The 15,150-nt window shown below is 39.8% G+C and overlaps 1 protein-coding gene across 1 annotated transcript; it reads left to right on the plus strand.

Moving 5' to 3' along the window:
- Positions 1-11,508: 11,508 nt before the first annotated feature.
- On the plus strand, positions 11,509-14,925 carry LOC131429652 (actin-binding protein IPP). The gene is made up of 5 exons (XM_058593924.1): positions 11,509-12,360; positions 12,431-13,284; positions 13,354-13,472; positions 13,586-13,646; positions 13,708-14,925. Exons 1-5 carry the CDS (start codon positions 11,962-11,964, stop codon positions 14,096-14,098), a joined length of 1,824 nt encoding a protein of 607 aa, XP_058449907.1. The 5' UTR covers positions 11,509-11,961; the 3' UTR covers positions 14,099-14,925.
- Positions 14,926-15,150: the final 225 nt, after the last annotated feature.

Raw genomic sequence — 15,150 nt, forward strand, 5'->3', positions numbered from 1 at the left:
TTCTTATGTGGAAATCCTAAAAAGAACCACTCCATCGACCCCTGAGAACCCGTTTGCAATCTTGCCAGTTGAAGAGGATACCTCTGACGACCCAGGCGAAGGACCTTCCTACACACAGGTTGAAGGAAGCAGGAAAAGACAAAATCTGGCTTCTCCCAAGCTTCCTCGTAAAGGCCTCAGACTGTCCTCCTCGTCACAAAAGAACCAAACGGAAACAAAAAGTGCTGACTCAAAACCGAAGCAAACACCTCCTGGGTTCAAAAAACTTAGGGATGATAAGGAGTACCCAGCACTTCCTGGGGCATCAAAAAACCCGAATGACCCCAAAGCACAACCAGAAAATCCAACAAACGCTGGATTATTGAAATTTTCTGATATCGTGGACTGGATATTAACAGCCTTCAATATTACTGATCCTCTGAAAAGCTTCCTAACTGCTCTACTGCCAACAGTAAGGACATTTTTAAAACAGTTGACTGAACAATGGCCCCTCCTTGCAGCGATCGTATCTTTTGATGGATAATTTACCACTGAGAATCGAAGATATGATCATTGTGCTTCAGTGGAATTGCAGAAGTATCATCCCAAAACTTGATTCTTTCAAACACTTAATACATACTCATAATTGCGATGTATTCTCCTTGAGTGAAACTTGGCTTACTTCTAACATCAACCTCGACTTCCATAATTTTAACATAATCCGCCTGGACCGAGAAGACTCTTATGGAGGGGTACTTTTAGGGATTAAAAAGTGCTATTCATTTTATCGTATTAACCTCCCCTCGACACCGGGAATTGAAGTTGTTGCTTGCCAAATTAATATTAAAGGCAAAGATCTATGTATAGCTTCTATCTACATTCCTCCCAGAGTCTCGATAGGGCATCGTCGGCTTGCAGACATCATAGAACTTCTTCCTTCACCGCGGCTGGTTTTAGGGGACTTTAACTCGCATGGTACAGGATGGGGCTGCTTATATGATAATAATCGTTCTTCGTTAATCCAAGATCTGTGTGACAACTTCAATTTGACAATTCTAAACACGGGAGAAATGACACGGAACCCTAGACCGCCAGCACAACCAAGTGCGCTGGATTTATCCCTTTGCTCGACTTCGCTACAGTTAGATTGCAAGTGGAAGGTAATCTGTGATCCTCACGGTAGCGATCACTTGCCGATCATAGTTTCTATCACCAACCGTGGAAGACCATCGGAAACAATCAATGTTTCGTACGATTTCACACGAAACATTGATTGGAAACGTTACGCGAGCTCGATGTCTGAGAAACTAGAAACATCACAGGAGCTTCCTCCGGAGGAAGAGTATACATTTTTGGCTGGCTTGATTCTTGACACCGCAATTCAAGCTCAGACGAAACGAGTACCTAGCGCGCAAACTAGTATGCGTTCTCCCAACCCATGGTGGGACAAAGAGTGCTCAGAGCTGAAAACGAAAAAAGCTTCAGCCTTCATCTCGTTTAGAAGGAACGGAACTCCAGATAATTATCGGAAATACGCGGCGTTAGAATTTCAAATGAAAAGTCTGATTAAAGCTAAGAAACGCGGTTACTGGCGAAGGTTTGTTGACGGATTAACGAGAGAAACAGCAATGAGCACTCTTTGGAATACGGCCCGTCGCATGCGCAATCGAAATCACGCGAACGAAAGCGAGGAATATTCTAACCGCTGGATATTTGATTTCGCTAAGAAAGTATGTCCTGATTCTGTTCCGGAACAGAAGATATCCCGCGTCGCGACATTGAATACAAACGAAACACCGTTTTCGATGGTAGAGTTCTCACTTGCGCTCTTGTCGTGTAACAATAGAGCCCCGGGGTTAGACAGAATTAAATTCAACTTGTTGAAAAATCTGCCCGACTCTGCCAAAAGGCGCTTGTTGAATTTATTCAACAAGTTCCTCGAGGGTAATATTGTCCCACACGAATGGAGAGAAGTGAGAGTTATTACTATTCAAAAACCTGGAAAACCAGCCTCCGATCACAATTCGTATCGGCCGATTGCTATGCTTTCCTGTATTCGGAAATTGTTGGAGAAAATGATTCTCTTCCGTCTAGACAATTGGGTCGAAACAAATGGATTGCTTTCAGGTACACAATTTGGGTTCCGCAGGGGCAAAGGAACGAACGATTGTCTAGCGTTGCTCTCAACAGAAATTCAAATGGCATTTGCTCGTAAAGAACAAATGGCATCAGTTTTCCTCGACATCAAGGGGGCATTCGATTCAGTTTCCATTATGGTTCTATTTGAGAAGTTGCATCAGCATGGTCTTTCACCAGTTTTGAACAACTTTTTATATAATCTATTGTCCGAGAAACACATGCATTTTGAGCATGGTGATTTGACGACAAAGCGATTCAGTTACATGGGTCTTCCTCAGGGCTCATGCTTAAGCCCCCTTTTATACAACTTTTACGTAAATAACATTGATGAATGTATCAACACATCTTGCACGCTAAGACAACTTGCCGACGACAGTGTTGTGTCTATTATAGGACCCAAAGCTGCCGATCTCCAAGGACCATTGCAAGATACCCTCGACAACTTGTCGACATGGGCTTTTCAAATGGGTATCGAGTTCTCTACGGAGAAAACTGAGCTGGTTGTATTTTCAAGGAAGCGAGAACCTGCGCAACTACAGCTTCAACTAGGGGGTGAAACCATAGCTCAGGTTTTCACATTTAAATATCTCGGGGTCTGGTTCGATTCCAAAGGTACCTGGGGATGTCACATTAGGTATTTGAAACGAAAATGCCTACAGAGAATCAATTTCCTTCGTACAATAACCGGAACTTGGTGGGGCTCTCACCCAGGAGACCTGATCAGGTTGTACAAAACGACGATATTGTCAGTAATGGAATATGGATGTTTCTGTTTCCGCTCCGCTACGAATATTCATTTCATTAAACTGGAAAGAATTCAGTATCGTTGTTTACGTATTGCCTTGGGTTGCATGCAATCAACCCATACGATGAGTCTTGAAGTGCTGGCGGGCGTCTTACCGTTGAAAAACAGGTTCTGGGATCTCTCATATCGACTGCTAATCCGATGCGACATTTTGAATCCGATGGTGATAGAAAACTTTGAAAAGCTCGTCGAGCTTAATTCACAAACCCGTTTTATGTCCTTGTATTTTGACTACATGGCTCAGAATATAAATCCTTCTTCGTTTGTTCCCAATCGTGTTCATTTTGTGGATACTTCTAATTCTACTGTGCTTTTCGACACATCCATGAAAGAAGAAATTTGTGGAATCCCGGATCCTGTACGCCCTCAAGAGATCCCAAAAATTTTTAATAATAAATTTAAAGAAGTCGACTGTAATAAAATGTTTTACACTGACGGATCATATCTAGACGGGTCCACTGGCTTCGGTATATTCAATGTAAATTTCACCGCTTCCTATAAACTCAGTGATCCAGCTTCAGTTTACGTCGCAGAACTAGCTGCAATTCAGTATACCCTTGAGATCATTGACACTCTGCCCACAGATCACTACTTCATTGTATCGGACAGTCTCAGTTCCATTGAGGCTCTCCGTTCAGTGAAGCCTGGAAAGCACTCACCGTATTTCCTGGGGAAAATACGGGAACAATTGAGTGCTTTATCTGCAAAATCATACCAGATTACCTTGGTTTGGGTCCCCTCACATTGTTCCATACGGGGCAATGAGAGGGCGGACTCGTTAGCCAAGGTGGGCGCACTAGAAGGTGATATCTATGAAAGACCAATCTGCTTCAATGAATTTTTCAGTTGCTGTCGTCAGAAAACTCTAGCTAGCTGGCAGAATACATGGAATAGTGGAACTCTGGGACGATGGTTACACTCAATAATCCCACAGGTATCGACGAAAGCTTGGTTCCGGGGGTTAGACGTGAGCCGAGACTTTATTCGTGTAATGTCAAGGCTCATGTCTAATCATTATATGTTCAGCGCGCATCTCCGTCGTGTGGGGCTCGCTGAGAGTGGTGTCTGCGTTTGCGGTGAGGGTTATCATGACATCGAACATGTTGTTTGGACATGTGTCGAGTATTGTGATGCCAGGTCCCAACTCATAGGTTCCCTTCGGGCCCGAGGTATACCACCCTTCGTACCAGTCCGCGACGTCTTGGCAACTCGAAATCTTCCTTATATGACTCTCATCTATAACTTCTTGAAAACTATCAATGCTCAAATTTAGTGCTCTCCCTATCTCTTTCTCGTCTACAGCTCTACCGCACTCTTCTTTACGTTGCTGGAAGTATGGCCTGTGTAAACGATGCTTCGGAGCATGCACCTGCCTTGAACTGACTGAGTTGCTGGAAGCTACCCAAAAACGTCACATCAACGTCAGAACACACCAACGAAGCATCCCAATCCAGAATAATCTCTTCATTGCTACAAGCTGAAAAACATGAAGATTCATCGAACGCAAAATGTGTCTAAAAGATGTATGCCACAAACCAATGATGTATTCAAATTTCAATTCAATACTGTGTAGGTCCCACCCTCCCTATGTCCCCTTACTAACTGGGGAGTATGCCGCCCCGTAATACGGCATCCCTTTCTCTCTCCCTAACAACAAGACAATCGGCCACGTTAAGCTAAAGCAAATGAGCCTAATAAAAATTTTATTTGAAAAAAAAAAAAATATACTTAAAATGATCTACGAACTGTACGAACTTCGAGGGTGTAAAATTTATTGAGAATCGTTGAAAAACAGCTGAGCTATGACAGCTGAAAGTTACTGTTCCAACTTTTTTTCGGGCTTGGTATTTGGAGTGTTAAAGAGCAATCAATAAATATCAATCACCAACTTCACGAATTTCATAAAGGTTCACGTATGAAAATTTGTAGTGAAATATTACGTTGTTCGAATGAACATCATATTATTTTACAATGAATGCCATACAAATTTTATTAGAAAATTCAACAGGTACATGTGGTGGTACGAAAAAAAAACAACACAACACCGCTTCTACGAACGAAATGTAGCAGTTAGAAATATTCTTTAGGGGATCTACCGTCTACCTAACATCGACAAACTCTTTTATTTTGTTAAGTTATATTTTGCGTGTACGAGCGACACATCCGGTCATCACTTCCTAGTCACAAGACACAGAGACAACACGTAATAAACATTGTTATTCATTAAACACACTTTTTCCTATCGAACGACTGCGTAATTCAGTCTAAACCACCAGCTAGCTTACAGAAACATGCTGTGTGTGGTAATCGATTTCGTACACGCGGTAAAGAAAACGCAAACTAACACCGAAGCTCGATTTTGAAAACAGAAGCGAGTCCATCGGCACCAAGTACACACGCCCGAGTTTTTAACCGTTTTGAAGAAAACAGAATCACGGCACAGGCACGAATGTCTAATACTGGTGTGTGATTTTTTGTTGAATATGGTGCTGATGTCGAGCTACACGGATAGCTACACGGAAAATAAAAACTACCTATTATTTGACTTCTTTTTACTTAAGTTTGAGTCTTTTCTTCCGTTCGCTCCTTCCATTGTTGTCAAAATACAAAGAGCAAAACCACCCATCAGCGAGAGTCTCAATCAATAAGCCAAAATTAAGTAAACCGTATCAACTTGAAATTGAGTCAATACGACTCAACTGTAGATTAAATATAACTTACCATTGAGTAGATATAACTAATCTTTAAGTATTTTTTTTTCACGTGCCTACCAAGAGCCACTTTACCAAAAAATAGGTTATTGAACGGAACCCCCAAATTGGGTGGAATGTACTCAAAATTAGGTTGTTTTGCGGTACCTAACTAGATGCGCGCAAGAAAGAAAGAAAGAATTTCAATGGATTCAAGTTTATTTGAAAAGATATGTATATCGGAATTGCATGCTTCGAAATGTATATGAATTTTTTACAGCCGGTAGTACAGTAATATCGTACCGGTGGTGTAGTGATGTCAATGTAAACTGCGAAAATACTAACTAAATAATACCTTATTCAAATAAAAAAGTAACTGAAATACCAGATTTTGCTTGGTTCGTTTGTTTTCGAATAACTGGTTTAATCGGATCGTCGCCATAATCTATATTTAGAATTGAATCTTTTAATGAATTTATTGTCAGCGAGAATTGAAAATGGAACAAATTCCATAAAACTAGCCAGTAAATTCTTCTAGCTTGCAGGTCTCATTAGCTTATAACAAAACTAACTAACCGTGACTGAACCGGTCGAACTTTGATTCAAATAAATCGGCGTAAATATTTCAAAAAGTCCTACAAGAAATCGACAGATTCTCTCTGGTTACTTTCTCTATCGATATATCTGCGTTATTATACAAATATTCGTTACATATCTGATACCGTTAGAAACATAGGAATATGGTCTTTCATTCTACAAGAATATTTTGTAAGTAGACATAAAAATCAAGGAGTAAATAACAGAAGAGAAAGTAAACAAAGAGAAACTCTCATTGGTTTGTGTAACCTTATAAAATGCTCATGTCGAAATATCTTATTACACTATCCGTCTTCCAGGGTGATGAAAGTTAAAAAAGTTGACACAGTTGACGACGTTTTTGAAGTAAATTGTAAAACTATTAGAACTTGCAGGCCTGGCTATTTAAAGGCCCTAAAAACTTACTGCAAGTATAACAGTCTCCCGATTTCGGTTCCGGAAACAATTCTTCAAAATGTCCAAATAGTATATAAATTTCTCGTGAACCACGTTGAACACCACTAGGTGAATTAAACATACCTTACCTAACAGCTGTAGGCCTGGGGTGTTCTTTGCTGTGTCAAGAATACGTCTCAAAATTACTCTGTCTTCTGAGGTCTGGGGTGTTCTTTGCTGTATCAAGAATGCGTCTCCACATAACTCGGTCTTCTGAGGTCCGTCGATAATTTTGAGCGCATACAAACCGCGACAAGGTAGTGGTCAGAATCAATGTTGGCACTGCGGTAGACGTCGGAGAAGAATCGCCCGTCGATGAGAACGTGGTCGATTTGATTTTCCGTATTTTGACCAGGTGGTCTCCAAGTGGCTTTGTGGATATCTTTGCGGGGGAAGAAGGTGCTTCGAACTACCATTCCTCGGCAGGCTGCAAAGTTCACGCATCGTTGGCCGTTGTCGTTTGTTACCGCGTGCAGGCTCTCCAGCCCGATCACAGGCCTGTACATTGCCTCCCGGCCTACCTGAGCATTCATGTCGCCGATGACGAATTTTACATCCCGCCGTGGACAGCTGTCGTAGGTTTGTTCCAGCTGCGCGTAAAATGCTTCCTTCTCGTCATCGGGTCTCGTCTCATGTGCACATTGATGATGCTGTAATTGAAGAAACGACCCTTGATCTTCAATACGAACATCCTATCACTGATTGGCTGTCACCCAATCACGCGCTGGCGCATCTTGCCCAACACTACAAATCCCGTTCCTAGAACGCTGGTTGTCCACAGCTCTGGTAGAAGGTAGCCGCTCGATGCTCACTTTTCCACACCTGTCCCGTCCAACAAAGTTCCTGCAGTGCTACGACATCGAAGCCGCGAATTTGAAGCTCATCATGCAGCATTCGGTCGTATCCTGGGAAGCCAAGCGATTTGCAATTCCATGTGCCAAGCTTCCAATCGTAGTCCTTATTTCGTCGCGTAGGTCTTTGCCGATTATTCCGAGTCGTATTTCTTCCTTGATTATGCGTAACAAGTGTTTTCCGGGCGGCTTGTTAGACCTTCACCAACTTCCTGTCTCGCCGGAGGGCCATCGTGTCAACACTGTTTAGTAATCAGCCGCTCCTAACATGGAGAACAGACGCTGTTTCAAGCCGCCCCAACATGGGGAACAGACGCTCGGGTAGGCTTGCTCTCTGTAAAGAGAAAGCAAGCCCCCCCTTCCCTGACAGCATACGACCAAGGTCCCACCGGGGTTGGTTACCCGATATTTCCTATGGTTACTCGTACCCCCCAGCCGGCATCGCGGGGAGGTAGGGATAGGGGTTACTGGACAAGAGGCTATGAACCACATTGGGGTATAAATTGCGCATTGTCCAGTCGTTTACCAACCAATAGGTGAAATAAAACAGGTTTTTAATAAAGAATTTATTTTCATTTTCAATCTACTTAACTCCGCCAGTTTGAAATCTATTTCCAAATCAAACTAGAATTCAAATTCACGTGGACAGCAAGCAAACATAGCATCAATTATTTCGGGGCTCCTCCAGCAAACTAGGGAGTTATAGAGTTATATCCTTTCCTCTTACATTGAACGTAAAAAAATATATATTTCATATGAATTAAGTGCACAGCGCAATAAATAGTCTGGTTCAGATTTTCTCTAAATACGTACAACGTACTAACCGAAATCGAGAGATCTTGAAGCAAATCATCAACGAAAGCTATTATTATTATTATTATACTTCACTATTATATGTACCAGCAATCTTCACACAAGATGCAACTTTGAATTCTAATCTGATGACGTATGAAATGTGCCCCCGTGTGTCGTATACAGTAGAGATGGTCGGGTATAGAAATTCTTATACCCGAACCCGACCCGTACCCGAGTGATCAGCAAAAAAAATTACCCGTACCCGACCCGTACCCGATTAAAAATTTAAAAAATTACCCGTACCCGACCCGTACCCGATCAATAATAAAAAAAAATTACCCGTACCCGACCCGTACCCGATAAAAAATAAAAAAAAATTACCCGTACCCGACCCGTACCCGATTAAAAATTACCTGTACCCGTACCCGACCCGAATGAGTAGTAAAAAGTTTACCAAAATTCAGGATGGAAAAAAATAGTGTTTTAGATAGCGAGCTAGATAGAGCGTATCAGGCTCTAGTTTGTCAGTAAAATACATTAAAATGCTTGTTTACATTTAAACATATAAATACACTGTGAAGCATGAATAAATTTCCAATGTCTTTGGTACTTTATACTCATTTACAAATGTCAACAAAAAGGAGTAATATCTACTCAAATTTTTCGAGAAGCATATTTATCCAAAATGTCGTAATACCCATTTTATTCAATTTTGGGTAGGTATGGTTTTTACGAAACAGTGCGACTTTTGATCCAATTCTTTAGAACCACAAGTAAGCGTGCTCATTATCTTGACACACAAATAAAAATTCACATTAGAATCACTTGAAAAATCACGAACATCCCCTAAAATTAATAGAGTATCATCGGTTCGTTTACGTGAATTGACCAAACATCAAATAATTCACGTGTATTCCCGGTGTGAAAAATTCAATTTTGAAAATGGTGAACTGTGAGTCCTTCAAGTGTAAGTAGTTTGAACATTTGTGAGAAATTTTTTTTGGTTACATTTTTTTTACTACAAAGCAAAATGAATTATGATTTTGATTTAAATTAATCTGTCAAATATGCCCGTTTTGTAAGCCTCACAAACCCACACCAACGATGTTAACGGGAGCTGGTGGTTTTTACAGCCATTGAACTTCTGTTCCACCTCCCTTGGAACCCTCAACGAGTGAACACGGTGAAAATTTGAGCATTTCGCGTGAAAAGATTTTCACCCGTACTTTTGCGACTGTCACGCATCGAGATTTTCAGTGAAAAGAAACGTAAATTAACTCGACGTCAACATTTCAAAAGGGCCTAAAAACAATTGACAGATTTTCTTTGTTTACTTTCTCTTTCGACTATATCTGCGTTATTATACAAACGTTCGTTACATATTTGGTAATGTTGGAAACATGGAGATATTATCTTTCATTCTACACGAATACTTTGTAGGTACACGTGAAAATTAAGGAGATATTCACAAAAGAGAAAGTAAACATTGGTTTATGTGCCCTTATGAAATGTTGACATCGAACTGGCAATATAGCTCAACTTGCTGTGCCATCAATCGGTGTCATTTCAAGTGAGGTGACACCACCCAGAAGTGAAGAATAAGAAGAACTTCTATGCAGATTTTCTGAAATAAATGTTCATGTTTTTATGGTTAGAATCCTAATGATTTATATGTAAATTTTGAAAATCTCAACCATATTTAAAATAACAGTTTTCTGGTATCTGAATGTGATATGAGTACTACACTACATTTTATATATTAATCAAATAATTTTTACTGGATTGTGCATTAAACAGCTTTAAAATGGCAGTCCATTAAAACCTACGTGGAAAGTAGGGTCTGACCGCAACATCTTAGAGCTAAGGCAGTGTATCTTATAAAATATGTTATAAAAAAGTAGGGTGGAAAATATTCACATAACTTTTCACGTAACTATGATTGATCGTTTTTTTTTAAATGAAGAAAAGAAATGTTTTTTTCTGGAAAAAGATGCCAGTTTTCAGGTCTGGTTCTAGGCGCGAATGTCAAAACCCCTTGAATCAAATTGTTTATTTTTCGGAATAACTGTTTTGCAATAAAAAATTCTCGTCAACGTGTAAACATATTTATGTGAAGTACAAATGGTCGGGTAATCGATCAGAAAAAAAAATTTACCCGTACCCGACCCGTACCCGAGTGAGTAGTAAATTTTTTTACCCGACCCGACCCGTACCCGAGTAAGTAGTAATTTTTTTTTACCCGTACCCGACCCGTACCCGATTGAAAATAAAAATTTTTACCCGTACCCGACCAAAAACCCGTCGGGTACGGGTACGGGTCGGGTTTCGGGTAAAATACCCGATACCCGACCATCTCTAGTATACAGTTTACATCTACCTAATCTAATATTGTTATGAAATACATATGACAGTAATGAAATTGTCTAAAAAACTAAAATCGAGACAATCAGACGATTTAAGTTATGATATTCTTAAGTGCAGTATCCTCAGTGTAACCAATGGATCGAGCAGACACAGCATTCTATCTTGTGGTTTAAGTATATGAGGTGACTAGGGATGTCGGAAATTTCGAATTACTCGATTATTTAGTAATCGAGTATAATTTTGAAACTAATCGATTGAAATTTATTCGATTATCTGGGTTATTATTCGATTATTACTATGGGATTTTTTTAAATTATTCGATTAGCTCAATAATCGAATATTAGTTTCAAGCTAATCGATTAAATATTATTCGATTATCTGGGTTATTAATCGATTAATCGATCGATATTACGACATTCCTAGAGGTGACTACTGGAGTGGAGATGAATGGAATTACTGTCAACCTATTTAATTATAATCTCATAAAAAATAGAGAGTACAGACCAACTAAACTAAAACTTCTTGATTGCATTTTGATTCAAATTCGCATATTTCAGGCCATTCTGCTCCAGGCTTCGCAGTGTGGAATTCAACAGGAGGACCTAATTACCTACTACCGGCAAATAAGGACTACCAGTGCACCCGAGTGACACACATAGGTACCAACATGAATATTCTTGATTGAACAGTTTTAATATTTGCTTATACGGTATCTATTCCGTGGAACTGTTCCATATCTATTTTTCTGCAGCATAAAAGAGAACGCAGCAACTACGACAATCATACTTTTATAAATTTTTGACAGCTGGTTTACATACTGATTTCGTTCTCTACTTCTGCTTTTCATTTTCAGTGACAGACGCATGTAGACTGCATAGAGCGGGAGTGTGTACTGTGTGTGTGTATATAACATGATAGTATTCACATTTATTCCATGAGGAAGAGAAAGTGTTGGGCAAAATATTGAGATCCCAATCACCATTTATTATTATGTTCAATTGGCTGCCTGCAAAACAGTTCTAGATAGTTATTTGCTGTATATGTGTAATGTAGATTGTTCTATCTTTCTGTTAGTATAGTGTATTATAAATCTTACATATATCACGAGCGCCATAGTCTGGGCGTAAACCAAATAGTGGTGATTATTTAAGGAAACATTCGGTCCAGAACAGTTGAAAACTTTGCATTTTGCTACGAAGACATGTTCCTTTAGTGCAAAACACGTATAGTTCAAGGATTATTATCGACGAGTGGTATTTATCCTCCAGAGTCGCGATTCTTTCGTGTTTTTCTTATATAAAGCGCTATGCCACCATTGAATAGTTTCAATGGACATGAAAATGCTAGTCACATTATTTGCTCGCTCACGCAATCACAAATGGCAATCGACCAGACAAACGAATGTACCGTCGGTGCACGGCCTATATTCAGCTGTTCTCAATATTTCCAAAAAGTCTTACTGAATCTGAATGCTCTGCGGCAAAGTGTGCGCTTCTGTGATGTGGAGATAGTCGTCGGTAATACAAAGATTCAGGCACATCGAGCAATACTAAGCGCTGCCTCCGCTTATTTCGAGGCAATGTTCCGACCAGAGCTGGGTCTCAATGAAGGCAAACAAAAATCCGTAACATTGCATTCCATCCGGGCCGATATATTGATGCTGCTTGTTGATTTCATTTATACTGGACAAGTGGAGATCAAACAGGTATTTTACAATTGCTTTCTTGAAAACTTTTGTAGTGGCGTATCCTCATGCTCGACTTTTTTCTTTACAGAGTAATGTCCAGGAGTTATTGGCAGCAGCGGATATGATTCAGTTGCCGGAGGTAGTCGACGGATGCTGCGAATATTTGTGCCGTGAACTCCATTCTTCAAATGCTCTAGGGATTCTACGTTTCGCGGAGGCTCACAACTGCTGTCAGCTTGCCGAAGCAGCTGCCACTTACGTGTACACAAACTTTCCCAAAGTTTCCCTCGAGGATGAACTACTGGACGTTCCGCACATGATGCTGATGAAGGTTATTTCATCCGAATCTTTGAGAGTAGATAGCGAATTTCAAGTATTCAAAGCAGCGTTACGATGGATCAAGCATGACGTGGTTCCTCGAAGGCGATACGTTTTCGAAATTCTTGCACATGTACGGTTAGCGCTGGTACCAGTCGGTCTAATCGATCAAGCGATAGCCGAATGCCGCGATGTTTCACTGAAAATTGCACTACGATCTGTCAGAAAAGATTTAACCTCGAAGCGTGGTCAGCTAGTACCTCTTCGTGTTTGTCCTCGAGTTTGTGCCAAAAAGAATATCTATATAATAGGTGGGTCGAGACGAGAGCAATCTGCTGGATGGACTCCTGCTGATTGCATCTTCGAAAGCGTAATCAAGTATGACATATTTCGACGTGAGTGGGTTGAATCAGCTCCAATGCAAATCGGAAGAATATTACCTGGTGTGGCCACACTCGGCGGTAAGATATTTGTTATCGGTGGTGAGCGTGGTAGTCAGATTTTGGCGAATGGAGAAGTTTACGATACGCAAAATAATAACTGGGAATCCATGGCGCCAATGATTGTACCCCGGTGTGAATTTGGGTTATGTGCTCTAGGAGGCACGTTGTATGCTATGGGCGGGTAAGATGTTTTGCTAATATGGACTAATGATCAAGTAAACACTATGCATACCTCTATAATTTTTAATAGATGGATTGGCGAAGATATAGGTGGGTCAATTGAATGCTATGATCCAATGAGAAATGTGTGGAGAATGGTTGGTGACTTACCCGAACCAAGATTTAGCATGGGAGTAGTCAGTTTTGAAGGTTAGTGATTTATAATTTGTTTTGTTAGCAAACAAACAAAAATGTTACAAACTTCTAAAAATTTGAGCGACAATGAGTTACGATAATAACACTTAGTTAATTTTTTTTTGAAGGTCTCATTTACATAGTTGGAGGATGTACTACATCGAGTCGCCATTTACCAGATCTGATAAGGTTTGTACAGAGCAGATTTTAAGTTTGTTACCATAAAACGAGTTGTTTTGTACATTTTTAGCTATAATCCTGTTACCCACGAGTGGAACAATCTTTCTCGAATGAGAACAGCACGCTGCCAAATGGGGGTGACAATACTGGACCGATATCTATACGTTATAGGAGGTAATAGTAGCCAACAAGAGGTGCTCTGTACCGTCGAGAGATATTCTTTCGACGAGAACAAGTGGTCATCGGTTGCTCCCATGTCGGTCAGTCGAGCGAGTCCTGCGGTAGCAGCAGCAGATGGTTTACTGTATGTGGCAGGTGGAGATCAGCCATGTGAAATAAACTTCTATCGCGCACAGGTAACAATATCCTCGTTTGAGTGTTATGATCCAGTCAACGACCACTGGAAGCAATGTCCTGATTTACCTACCAGTCGTTCTGAGGCGGGTGCTGTTGTGGTTTAAGATATTTTTGATACATTTATTATGTTTACAAAATCACTTATAGCTGCACCATTCTACGTAAACTTTTTTTTAACATATACTTGTATGCTTTCAACAAACGACATGAAGTATATAGAGACTTATTCTGTAGATAATATAAATGCTATACCCTTTGACTACAATATGGCATTTTAGCGATTGTTTCAGAGGGTGTATTTGATTATTTGGACTGCGTCTCGATGCATTCACTCAAACTTGTGGTTTCAAGAGATGTAAGGAACGGAGAAAGTGAGAAGAATATGGAGACGGTTACCTTAGATGCAATCAATTTTTGAATCACGATTTACTGTGAAATACCAGTGATTCAATGTATGGCAATCCAACATTTTCTTTGTCTGATACTCTGATATATATAAGCTCCTGTGCACTGATTTTATTTAGAGAAAATAGCAGTTTTCTGTCAGCAACTATGTTGAAGGGTAATGTTAAGCAGCGAAGTAGATATTATCATCTCATATTCATCAACAATTTACACTAGACAGAGACTTCTTCAGCATATTGGTGTACTTTGGTATATTTTCTTCGGTTATATAGATTTCATTCATTTAACCATTCGTTTTGTTTTCTGCGGATCAGATAAATCTGATTTATCATATCTAACCAAAGAGTTTTTTAGTTGTATAAATTGTGATAGAGATAAAAATATTTTATCAAATAAAACAAAACTTGATGTTACAAACAAGGTCAAATAAATAGAAGTGTACACACATAGGAACACAAAAAAAATTACGTCGCAATATTGTTTTCTAATAAATATTTCTCTGCCTCTCCGTGAATGTGACTGAAAATCATTTTGATTTGTTAGTGAAATGAAAGAAATCCTTGTAACACAGAGATACACCCTAATCATCCAAACTGTATTTCGATCGAGTGTAAAATTTTAATCATTTCTTGACTACCAGTGAGCGCCAGTTATTAGAAAAAACACGAGATTTAGTTATTTCCCGTAGATATATGAAGGAACCATGCGAAATCTGGATATTTCTTGAGAAACAATTCAAAACTCGTAATTT

Source organism: Malaya genurostris, chromosome 2 (genome assembly GCF_030247185.1).
Source record: "Malaya genurostris strain Urasoe2022 chromosome 2, Malgen_1.1, whole genome shotgun sequence".
In the NCBI taxonomy this organism is placed as follows: Eukaryota; Metazoa; Arthropoda; class Insecta; order Diptera; family Culicidae; genus Malaya; species Malaya genurostris.

Bases quoted from the DNA above. Each gene is read 5' to 3' on its own strand.
- LOC131429652 (XM_058593924.1), top strand. From the start codon at position 11,962: ATGCCACCATTGAATAGTTTCAATGGACATGAAAATGCTAGTCACATT. The intron at 13,285-13,353 runs GTAAGATGTTTT...AATTTTTAATAG, and splicing joins ACGTTGTATGCTATGGGCGG to ATGGATTGGCGAAGATATAG. The intron at 13,647-13,707 runs GTTTGTACAGAG...GTACATTTTTAG, and splicing joins CATTTACCAGATCTGATAAG to CTATAATCCTGTTACCCACG.